The sequence below is a fragment of the Meleagris gallopavo genome, chromosome 19, assembly GCF_000146605.3.
Source record: "Meleagris gallopavo isolate NT-WF06-2002-E0010 breed Aviagen turkey brand Nicholas breeding stock chromosome 19, Turkey_5.1, whole genome shotgun sequence".
In the NCBI taxonomy this organism is placed as follows: domain Eukaryota; kingdom Metazoa; phylum Chordata; class Aves; order Galliformes; family Phasianidae; genus Meleagris; species Meleagris gallopavo.
This window is the reverse complement of record NC_015029.2, coordinates 1,942,818-1,954,808: the sequence shown is the minus strand read 5'-3', so window position 1 is coordinate 1,954,808 and position 11,991 is coordinate 1,942,818. Positions and strand designations below refer to the sequence as shown.

Sequence of the window (11,991 nt, the reverse complement as noted above, 5' to 3'; positions counted from 1 at the left end):
AAAAAAAAAATTAAGATAATGACCTGCCCAGCCACCACACAAAAGGTGATGGCAAATTTATTCACACTACAATACTAACAATTTAAAAAAGGTTTTGTGTTTTTTTTTTCCTGCATTTTATACTAAAATCACTTTGTTCTTTTTATACAATTGATAGTTTATATTCACGTGGTGAGCAAAAAATCACACCAGAATCAGCACCGTTTTGTTTTGTGGTTTTCTTTTCGTCGTTGGGTTTCTTTTGTGTGTGGGGGGGTTGTTTTTTTTTAATGTTTTTTTTATGGGTTTTTTTTGGGGGGGGGAGGGTCTTTTTTTTTTCTTTTTTCTTTTTTCTTTTTTTTAATGCTACTCCCCAATGTTTCGGTAATGGTAAAAAATAAATCAGTTTATTGAAACCTCATAGTGTGTGGCTTAAAAACGAACCAAAGGTGCCCAGCGTTGAGCACTTTGATGGGAGCAGACGAGCTGGTGGCATCGGGGTCTTCTCTGCAACACGGCCCCTCTGCTGCTCACCCAGGGGGTCTCTGCAACGTATCTCTCATCCGTTTTATCATTAAAAAAGTGATTTCCTTTAGCAGTTAGTGTCTCACACAATCCCCTTCAACGTTCCCTCTCTACAAACCGCCACAGGAGAGGGAGATCCTTCCATTGATGAAGCAAATGCTGGATCCGCCGCGTGGCCGGGAGCTGGTTGGAGCTGGAGGGCTTCGGAGAGGGGTGTAGGGAAGCGTCTCTGGCTGGCTCAGGGACCAAAGGGGTGAAGCACGGTGGGTTTCTTGTCATCGGAAGAGTAAAAAGCCAATGGGTAACGAGGAAGCATTGGTTGGAAATGCGTAGGGCAAGTTGGACTAGATGACCTTTAAGGGTCCCTTCCAACTCAAACGGTTCTATGAGAGGCCCCACCGCGACGTCCTGCGAGATGTGGGAGGAATTCAACCAAACTGAGCAATGAAACCAACCGGCAGAGCCTGGCCAGCGCCTCCCTCCCGCCCTGCTCCCCCCGGCCTTCAGAAAGAAAGTCCCATCAAGTACTCAAAGTTTATTACAAGTGAACTGGAGATGACTTGGCATGAGCGATCCATTCAATTAACAACGTTCAGAGGACGGGCGGCTCTCCCTGGGCTCTGACAACACTTAAGAACATTAAGAGACGGAGGCCAGGACAGCTCGCATGGAAAAAAATGCAACAGCCACCCCTCGGCACGGTAAGAACCAGCAGCTTTCCAGGACCAGGAGGGGAGAACAACACCACAGAGGTGAGATTTGCTTTCACTTATTCCTCAAGTAACAGTCGGTGGCACAGCCCTAAGTGTCACGAAGCCCTGGCTTTCCTCGAGCGGGTTTTCTCTCTTTAAATGGAAAATTCAGACAGTATGTGAATCTATAGGGTTAAAACGAGTCAGTCTCTGAGGAGCGGAGCCTCAAAAGGGGCCGGCTGCTGTGGCAGAGCTGGTGTCGGGGAGCCCGTTTTCCTGCGTGTCCTGGGACGAGGTGCTCGCCTGCCTCTGGGCCAGCGCTGAGCTCGAGTGTTTGCACTTGGGTGAACCGCACTGACAGCTGAAGAACTTGCCTTTGATGTCCCAAAACCTGTCACCGTAGTCAAAGCTGCAAGAAAGAAATGGAAACGGGGTCACCGTGATGAAGGAGCGCTCGGGAGCGAGAAGCTGAGGTTGGCAGCACCTGAGGCAATGAAGCATCAGCACATGGAGTACGTGGGGGACATGGCTTGGCAAGCAATGGGACACAGCAAACCTGGGGGCAGCAGAGCTCTTGACTCTCTGCAGAGGAAAGGGTTTGAGAGGTGGCAATTCAGGTGCCAACAGCACTGCAGCCTCCAGCTTGCTGTACGACCTCTGCACTTAAAAGTCTATCCTGGACCAAATGCACTGAGTTTTGTTTTCTGCTTCAGTCCACTGCTGGATAAAGCCACCCAGGATCTGCTCCCAGCACAGAGCTGAGCACAACGAGCTTGCAAAAAAAAAAAAACAGAGGAATTCCTACAGTGAGGACCAGAAAGTCACAGAGGGGAGCAGAGCCCCCAGCTGAGCTGACCCCACTCAGCCAAGCAGCCACCAGGGGATGGGGCTGCTGCCATTGAGGCTCCTCCCAGCACCGTGAACCCCACAGGCTGCCACCTGGCACTGGTCTACTGGGGAAGAATTCAACATGAATCCCAAATCCTGAGCATCAACTTGAAGTATGTGCTTTGGACAAGTCCTGGTTTACCAGTGTTAATCTAGCACAACCATTTTCCCATGCATGGAGAACAGGAGATAGTAGAAGGGTCTGGCACAGCCCCACCACGCGCCAGCCCTGCCCATGGGGCACAGATGGGGCCTTCTGCTTCATACTTGGAAGGCCTCACACCTCCCAGTGCTCACAGTGGAGATGGGGGCTGTGCTGAACAGCTCTGTCACTGCTTACTGGCTTTTGGGTTCATAGGATTTTGTTGTTTTGGGTTTTTTTTTGTTATTTCCCAATTTCTGGCTGCTTCAGTGGCTATCCACAACAAGCCCCCAAAAGAAAAAGTTTAGGGAAAAAGGGAGGCTGAGTTACAGATGTCACCAAACGAAAGAAGAAGAAACAGGAAAATACAAAATCAATGACATCAATCACTGAGCTCTGGAGGAAAACCTCACTGCTCAGAACACAGGACAGAGCACGGGAAGGTTTGCAGCACTCGGTCCTGCCCAGGCAAGGTGCAGGCAGCCAGCCCAGCTCAGTACCTACCCAATTTCTTCTCCAGCCTCTATGTGCCTCGTGCTGAAGAAGGCGATCCTGGGAAAGCGGAGGTCCTGGTGAGACATGAAGACTCGCACAGGAATGAGGTTGGGCTCACAGAGGTGGTTTATAAAGCGGCTGATGTTGCCATAGAAACGGGCATCTATGCAGTACACCTCTCCATCCTAGAGGGAGAAATATTGCATGTTTCATTAGGTGAGATTGGTTTTAGAGTTATTACTGCTAAAAAAAAAAAAAAAAAAAAGACAATGAGCAAACTACCAGTCCTTGTGCTAACACTCTGGAGATCCTCAAGAAGAAGAATGGCCAGGGAAGGCTTAAAAGGACTAAACACATACCTCTACATCCATCACAGCCCCGAAAATAGTTTCCTGTGGAACACTCTGCCCCCATGAGCCCAAAGACCTTTCAAAAATGCTCTTGACATTGGCTGGCACAACAGCTCTCCCCAGATCTGCTCTGCTGAAGCACTGGTTTGGTGCAGCGGGATTTATGTTCTGGGCAGAGCAGCACCTTATGGGTAAAAGCCACTGGACAGGGGAACAGGCATCTGTTCTGTCCTCTAATTGAACATGACACCAGGAAAACACTAAGCCAGAGCCTAGAGAAAACAGGTTTTTTGCAGATAAAAGTGAAAGTGAGAACACAGAAATTCCCTTTCCAGAGAGCCCAGACAGCAGTCATACTTTGTTTTCCTTGAAAATAAAAGAACCCCCCTCAGGGCTTTTTTATTCCAATACAGAATGACTGTGCAAAGCAGAGACTTTAATTACAGAAGCTAATTTCTGTTGCCAAGAGGCCAAAAGCAAAAGGATCCATTAGCAGCGCTCAAACTCCCTTTTGGGCAAGCACCTTGCAATCTTTAATGGATGAGCCGGGTCAGATCACACTGCCCAGCTGGTGCAGGAGCCCAGGGAAGACGTCCCAATGATTGGGGAGGCATCACTCACACAGCCCCATGCCACACAGAGTGCTGCGAGCTCTGATTTCAATTACATTTAAGTCTCATCACTTCTTCATCTGTGGAAATGCCACCTTCTGTAAGGACAGCATCAGCCACTTCCACCCGAGTGACCATCTGGGGAGATCTGAGCTCTTCACCGTGCAAACCAAGATGCTCTTCTTGAGAAAGGAGAGGAACGCAGGCAGCATCCTCACTGCCAAGGAGGACGAGTCCCAGAGCAAAGTGCTTCTCACCTCGCTGCAGGAGTTTCAGGAATGTCAGAGGCAAACAGAGAGGAAGAGCAGAATGGGGTGAAAGGAGGCTCCCCCTTAGGAGCACACGGATGGACCCTGCAGACACCTGCATCACTTCTTACACCTAAGATCTTCAGCGCTTAAAAAGGGCCTTAGGATCTGGCACTTAGGGATGTGTTTTGGTGGGCATGGTGGTGATGAGCTGACCATTGGATTGAGGATCATAAAGGTCTCTGCCAATCTTAACGATTCTATGAAGAACATTTTATTTCAAATGGTTTTCAGTGCTCAGCAGCTACGATGCCAAGGGTTCCCAGCCAGGCTAAGGACCACATGTGGGAAGCTTAACACCAGTAGAAAGCAACCACACCAGAGAAAACTCGCCCTCATATCTATCAGAAATAGTGTGTTTTTTCTGGCTCTCTAGTAGAGAGACAAGAAAATGATCCCTTTAACCTGTAGAAACCCAGAAAGTATCCACTGCGCTACGTATTCTTCCCTGAAAGCCCAGAACAGGCAGTGAGTTCCGACTGCTCGATGTTTGCCCTCTTTCAGACACAGGAAGGGATGTGACTGCAAGACCTGGCACGTTGAGTGATTCACCACACACATGGCCCCCAGTGACAGCTCAAGGAACAAAGACATTAGAAATGACGTCCCCAACATGCCTCAGCACGAACCCCATCCAGGCCACTCCTTCAGGACACAGCAGAGCCCTAATGCTCCTCACCCATGATATTTTCCCACTGCTGGGGATGTGAGGGGACCCACAGGGCTCTGCCTGCCCTCAGCACTGCCTTGGGTTTCTCTGAATGACCCCCCAGCTACTTGCTGCCTGTTCCACAGATGCTCCACTCTGAAGGTGCTCTGATGAAAGATTGCGTGCTTGTTCCTGTACAAAATCCAGATGTTCTACCTGAAAGCAGCCAGCCAGGGGTTAACCTGAAGGCCAAGCAAGACCCGAGCACTCTCTTGTTCATAAATGCAGAAGCCAGCTTGAAGTCCCTGCTGCTCTTTAACCTCTAGTTACAGTCTGACCCCTGATTTCAGACTTGCTACAAGACTCTCTACTTATCTTTTTTCAACTTTAATGTCTGTCACTTAAGAAGAAAAATTATAATAACAAAGCAAAGCTTCTTTGTGACTAGCTGATGGCAGGCACAAGACAAACACCGCTTTACAACTTCCCTTGGAAGCCGTCCCACTGCTCTGATTCCCCAGCTCACCTTTCTCCTCTTCTCCTTTCCCAAGGAAAGTCTGAAGTGACGCTCAGATGCTTCAGATCACACTTTTCAAAGCAAGATTTCTGCACTGAGACAGCCCTCTGCAGAGCAGCGCAGGACAACCAGCAGCAGCAGAAGCCTCAAGTCCCTGCTAGGGTGTCTGTTGGATCCCTCTGTAAGGGAGCAGCGTCTCTTTCAGCTTTCCAGCTCATGCATCAACATCTTTTTATGAAGAGCTTACAGAGCTGCCAATCAACACCACCACTGTATGCCTGCACACTGCTGTGTACACACCTGAATATCAACAGCTGAACAGCTGAACTCAGGATGTTTGAGCATTTTTAATAGGGAAGCTCCTTGCACTGAGCCTGCTGTGGGCAGCTCGTAACGCTGTAGCCCAGCACTGCTGGGCTCTGTTACCATTCTAACAAGCCCCAAAGTCTCATCTCCACCACCTTACGTTTCTAACAAAACCCAGTGAGAAAGCAGCTCTGCTTCCAAGCTTTCAGAGCACGCGGTACATCAAGATAGAGACAAATACTCTCCGTGCTCCTTTGGAGAAACAAGACCTTGGGTTCACCTCCCTAGATACAGTACCTTGTTGTCAAGGTCGAAGAGGTAGGAGTCCTCTTCACGGACGTCTGCCTCGGAGTCAGATATCAGCTCACCAACATACCTGCAGGCAAACAGGAAAGGCAGAAATAAGATGCTTGTGCAACCACCAGCTTGGGTTTAACACCCCCTTCCAGTAAGAGGGGAAAGAAGGGATGCAGCCACCATCACAATCCGTAGCCTCAGCAGTGCAGGTCATTTCAGATCCGCCCAGGCAAACACAGCTTTGCCAACTCAGAGCAGCTAAAATCTGGCTCCAAACTCAGTATTTTCAGGGCAACTTTTTTAATATTAAAAATGGAGTTTTATTTCCAACAAAATTCACTCTTTCCTTTTGCAATCCTCTTCGTTGGCCAAGATCAATACAGTAATCCAGCTCTCCTTACGTTCACCGTTGGACTCACCTCCTGTGCAGTACTGTCACATCTGTGCTGTTTACATTCCAATGTAAAATGTTTGTTTCCCATTCTTCCTACATTTTAACTGATTACGTATGTACACCTGAAAAAGTCCTGTTTTAGAAGTCTCAGGTCTAGTCAAACCAGGCAGAATGCCTGGAAGGATGCAGGCTTCTTCCTCATCCTCCTCAAACCAGACTATATCAGAGCTGTGGTCTGGGTAACAATTACACTGGTGTCAAAACAGCTGCAAGGCAGATTGCAATCAGGGCCTCCCAAGTACCACTGAATGTGTGCTCTGTGGTCTGGCTTGCTGAGCAGGACCAAACACAGGCACCACTTCTGACACTCCGGATAGATGTTGGGTTTGATGCAAAAACTCAAGTTACAGGAGTCTCTGCTGCACCTGCATTCCCACATCTGCCTCCTCTCTCCAGCTTTACACGGTTCTAGGCTGTCAACATACAACACTTCCTGAACTGAGCAGCCTGCAATCAAAACAAAGACACACAAGAGGAGATGAATTGAGCCAGAGGGAGGAATATAAGAAAAACTGTAGCACGGTAGATTCTGGTACTCAGCTCTCTGCAGCCTTTGACACAGCACTAATGAATTATAAGCAAAGGACTCACAAAACAAATATCCTTCGTAACACCAACAGATGCTCCCACGGTCTGCAGCCACCACACCAGCAATTCCCTTTCAGCTTTCAGAAGCATTTTAGAAGCATTAACCAACCGTATCCACATCCCCTTTTGGCTGGAGGCAGCATTTAACTTCAGGGCTCAGGAAGGAGAGCCACGAAACATTAACCTGGAGCAGACCCACGCACTCTGTGACCAGGGATCGTTTGGCTGCAGTTCCCAAATCCAAGCAATCTGGCAGAGCTGCTCTGCCAGGCCAGGAGGCTGCTGTGGCCGTGTGCGATGCTGCTGTTTGCCCCCACTGCATCTTGTTATTTATTAAGAGCTCCCACAAGGCTGCAGCATTACTGGAAACCACATGCTCACTGGTGACCTAAAGCAATAGGAAGACTGTGGCCAGAGGGAGAGAAATTGCTGTAGCGTGGCACAGTAGCCAGCAGCAGCTTGGAAACAGCTGAATAATGCTGCACAGAGAGGCATTGCTCAGTCAGTGCCACTTCAGGGTTACCATTTAGTGGAACAAAAATACTACAGTCTAATTAAAAATTGTTGTTTCCATGTTCCTTTAAAGACCACTCCTGCAATTCCTTTCCTTTTCAGTACTGCTTACCAATACAAACTTTTCCATAATTTACCAGGTCCAAAGTTACAGAAAGATGCACAAGGAGCACAACTTCCTACTCCAGGAAGAGTCGGAGCATCCTCCATGGAAGGCCTGAAGTTAAGGCAATGTCCTTCTTCCTAGCAAGATGCTTAGCACACTGGAGGCAGTAACTTCACATTGCTATTCATCACTGTGAGATCAGAGCATATTCCATGCAAAAACCAAGAGCAGTGATACATCCCTAGCACAGGCTGTGGCTGTCTCCATGGGGTGTGAGGGATGGGGTGGGATGCCCAAGATGTCTCTGGCTGAAGGTGTGGCTGAAATATCTGCCTTGGTTCAGATGGTATCTACTAGAGCTGTTTTGTACAGGAATTAAATATCTGGAAGCCCACATAATGGGCTCATACCAAAAGGAACAGACCAAAGTGTCACAAAACCTCTGGTTTCTGCCTCCAACTCATTCAAAGCCCATACCCACAGTACCATCCTTAGACCAACACAATTATCATCCTCTCAAAGCAGAGGAATAACCCCAGCACAAAGGGACTGCATGGTCAGTGCAAATCACTCTTGTCCAAGTGCTGATCCTGGGAGCTGCTGTGTGTAAGCAGCCTCAAGCCCCACAGCACCAAGGCTTCTTTGCCAGAGGTGAGGAAAAGAAGGAACAAAGGCTGTACATGCAGTATTACAGAGAAATAGCACAGCTGGCTTGAAGAAGAGAAAGGCTGGGGTTGGTGAGCTGAGCAAATAACATGAGTATGTGAGTGAGAGGGATGGGACAAGGAGGAGCCCGCATGGGCAAGACAAAAATTAATTCAGCTGCTTAGTATGCAGCTCATTTAGATAATGAAGATAGTGCCCACCTCTGAAACAGCCTCAACAGCTCCTGGCAAGCGTGGAGGAAGAGTTAAGGGAGGCTGTGGCATCTGAACCTCATCAGCTCTGACTCTCCAACACACCCATCTGTGCTAGCCACCCACTGCACAGAGCTGCCCAGTCTCCCTGGGCTGCCAGTTTATCACCACTTATCCCTCTCTAGTGTTTATACTCCAGCAGGACGTGGTAAAGCTGGTGCTGTTTTCTTTAGGAGCAGTTTGCTTACAGGCTCAGGATCATCTCTGGGCACTTAACCAGGACACAGCGACCTTCAGGACCCATCAGGAAGTCCCACCTGAGGACACACTTGAGACACTCCCCCATGACTCTGCCCGGATGAAACATTTTTATTTTCCTTTCTTTGTTTAAATACTGCAATATGTTACACCAGTCTCCTGCTGCCTGACTCCATACAACATCAATAATCCGCTCTATAAAACCCCAGCACGTATTTTCATGAAGGGCAAGAGTTCTGTCTTATTTAGAACATCTTAGCTCATTAGTACCACAATGAAGAAAACACTTTCCAAACTGTTTACTCAACAACATCAACCACTTTAAAGCCTTAAAACCGTGTGGTTCAGCAGCAGCTTTTTCAACCCGATATAAATCTTAATATTTTCGTTCCTAAGTACTTTATTGAACCAGGGCCTGAATTTGTGCTTAATGCCAAATGCTTTACTGTTTTGATGAATCAGACTAAAGGCAGAGCTGTGACACTGGGAAACCTCTTGGGAAAAACCAGTCTTGAAGCAGAAAACAATCCTATATGTGAAACAGTTGCTCCAAATTCCCTCAGCCTTAAAGGTCTTGTACACGGTGAACACACGATGCACGTGCAGCACAACCCAGATCTGCCTCACTCCTCACTGCTCGTGTGCCACAGGGGTAGCAGAGCCCAGAACCACAAGCTGACCACAGATTGCAGCAAGATGGAGAGGGGTGGAGAAAGCTCCACGCCACGAGGAAAGGACAAACAGAGCAGGAAATGGGATCAGGAAGCCTCGCAGCGAGGTGAGCAGCTCTGCTCTGGGCCAATTTGATTTGCATGAAATCATGTGCTAAGCATGCCAGCCCTTGGGAAGCGATGCATTTGTGTGAGCTAATGAAAGCTGAAGGAATAACTTACTCGCACACAAAGGTTCCCAGTGGAATGTCTTGCATCGTTCGCACACCCCAGCCCATCTTTTGCGTCCGATAGAGCTGCAATCGAATCCTGGAGAAGAGGAAATGAAGCCACATCAATAGCAGCACTGAGCTAAAAAAAAAAAACAACAACAAAAAAAAACCCTGCAACCTCCAATCAGCACAAACTCAAAGAGATTATTTCAGCGTTCAAATCCTCTGTTCTCAGTCTGGTGCCACTATACATGTGCTCCAAGGACCAGGGTGGCACTGCCTCTCCCCGCCTGGCTGCAGCAGGTGAGGTGCATGCTTGGTGCCTTGCACACAGTACGGACTGGGGAAAAGGGCAAGGCAGCTCCATGCTGATGCACAGCTGATGATTCACACACGGGATACCAAAATCCCACCTCCAACATTTCTTTCTCTTTCACACACGTGCCCAGCTCTCAGGGAAGGTGGAAAGGGATTTCAGGCTCCAAAGGGAGCGGTGCTGCAGGGGGAGGCTGGGAGCTTACACTGAATTAAGAACACCTTGAGCTAAGTGCTCTGATCCCTTTGCCCTCTGCTGAGGCCAGTGCATTTAGCAGCTCCATCATATCCAAATCCCTGGTGGAAACATAAGGAAAAAACGCTGCAACTTGAAACTTCTTGGTGTAATAGCTGCTCTGTGGAATTTTACTGATGGAGTTTATAGGCAGAGAAACAATCCCGTAAGTCATTCTGTCTCCTGCTCAGCCAGAACTTGAGTTAAGTGCAGGATGAACCATCTCCACGGCTAGGGAATGTTCTCTCTTTCCCCATGGGAAGCAACCCCTCCTCTCAGCAACGCTGTTATCGGAATAAAGAGAAATCTGATGCTCACCTTAACTTCACCCTGGTTGGCTTTTCCAGTATTTCTCTCCTCTTCCCCCCACCCATTCCCTCTTTGCACCATCAGTTCAAAACATCCTTCCTCTCCAGGGCTGATGGTTTACTCCTATTTGTTCACAGCTCCAGGAGCCTGAACCAGAGCTAAACAAGACACCAAGAGAACACCTGAGCTGACAAAAATGCAGAAGCAGCAGATCTGACTGCATGGCTCCTGAATAAACACTCATACAGACACCGAAACTGTGCAGTTTGGGTAAGAAAAAACTACAGGGGTGAAGTTCTGTGAAAACACATCCAGCCCTTTCCTTATTTCTGAAGTTGCAAAACGTCCTTGGAAAGCCCACCAAAAAAGAAAGTGTTGTCAGTACCATAAAAGATTTGCAAAAGTCTTTTTTTTTCCAGGAGGATTCCTCAGAAGTTCGTCCTGTTGCATTCAGTGCACTGGCAAACTTATCTGAAGCAGAGGTGCAATACAAAACATTTTCAGTACTGTCTGACACCAAAATGAACAGAGCCTAATCAGCAACACCTCTGAAGCCAACAGGTATCCAACTCAGAGATAGTCAGGCCAACAAGTGGGAAACTTCAAGCAACCAATTCTTTGCCTGCCAGCCTGTATTTCTAACATGAACTGCTATCTTATGATGGTTCTAAACTGAAGCTCTGCATTTTTGGTTGCTCTTATATGTCTCAGAGCTCTCTACCTGACAAGTTACACCCAAGGCCGCCTGTGCAAACCCAACACCCTTTGTACACTTTGTGATCCAGATGAGAAAGACCAGCACAGTTCCCCCATGTGCTGAGGTCAGCAGCATGGCACAGATCCCAGCTGAGCTCATTGCCTCCTGCTGTTCAGAACCCCCTCTGCCTCTCACTGCTGTGTGGTGGCACCTGCCCAGCTCTGCTCCATCTCTGGAAGTTCTGCACTTTGTGGGTCTGCAGGCAGAGCCGAGGCTCTGTGGTTTGGCCATGCCTGTCCCACAACAGGCTGTGTGTGGGTTCTCACCTGAGCCCATTCTGCACCACCCGGTTCCTACAGGTCCGCCAGCACGAGCAGGCATGATTGCACTCAAAGATCAGCGGGGGCTCAGCCATGTTGAACTCAGGCAGGAGTCGGCCGTCCTGAAGAGGAGATGCATTCAAGACAGGGTCAGTTTTCTCTTCTTGTAAACTTTCCCAAATGCAAAACGGGTGAGAAGACCCCTATTGCAGAGGCATGCCCCGACCTCCCCAAAAACAACCTCAGAACTCAACTTCTGCACAGGCTTCGTTCTGCCCTAGCAGCAGCACACAAGGCACTATCACAAACAGCTGACAAACAGCAAGAAACCATTCAGGTTTTTGCTGCCTGGCATCACCCTATGCACCATCATCAAAAGTATCTCACAGTGCTGTGCAAAAAATGGCATGCATCATCATTATCATCTTTTCATAGTGCTGGAGGGGAGAAGCATATGCTTTGTCTATCTCTGGAATAAAGCCTAAACTTCCACGTTACAAGGCCAGCACACCCAAGTTCTGTAAACCACATTATCTTCCCGAATAACTCTCCCAAAAAAGCTACAATTCAATTACCTACCAACCATACAGGATTAAGTAAGTGATAGAGGCAGTTCATCACACTAAACAAATTTGGCTTTTATGGCTTTAAAGATGTAATCACCTATTAATGTGTAAATAAAATGCCTACAAAGCAA

General features: G+C 48.1%; 1 protein-coding gene across 14 annotated transcripts in view; it reads right to left on the bottom strand.

Annotated features, from left to right (window-relative positions):
• Nucleotides 1–333: 333 nt before the first annotated feature.
• EHMT1 (euchromatic histone lysine methyltransferase 1) overlaps nt 334–11,991 on the bottom strand; it is an 81,030-nt gene continuing 69,372 nt past the window's right edge. For 11 of the 14 annotated variants that reach the window (XM_019621380.2, XM_019621374.2, XM_019621373.2 and 8 more), the window contains 5 exons: nt 11,301–11,416; nt 9,429–9,515; nt 5,760–5,838; nt 2,731–2,906; nt 334–1,605 (listed from right to left, as the gene is read on the bottom strand). In XM_019621380.2, coding sequence (XP_019476925.1) covers nt 1,422–1,605; nt 2,731–2,906; nt 5,760–5,838; nt 9,429–9,515; nt 11,301–11,416 — 642 coding nt within the window. In that variant the 3' untranslated portion in view covers nt 334–1,421. Of the gene's footprint in view, nt 1,606–2,730; nt 2,907–5,759; nt 5,839–5,859; nt 6,661–9,428; nt 9,516–11,300; nt 11,417–11,991 lie in introns of those variants that run through there. The other 3 variants (XM_031556147.1, XM_031556151.1, XM_031556153.1) reach the window with 2 other exon arrangements.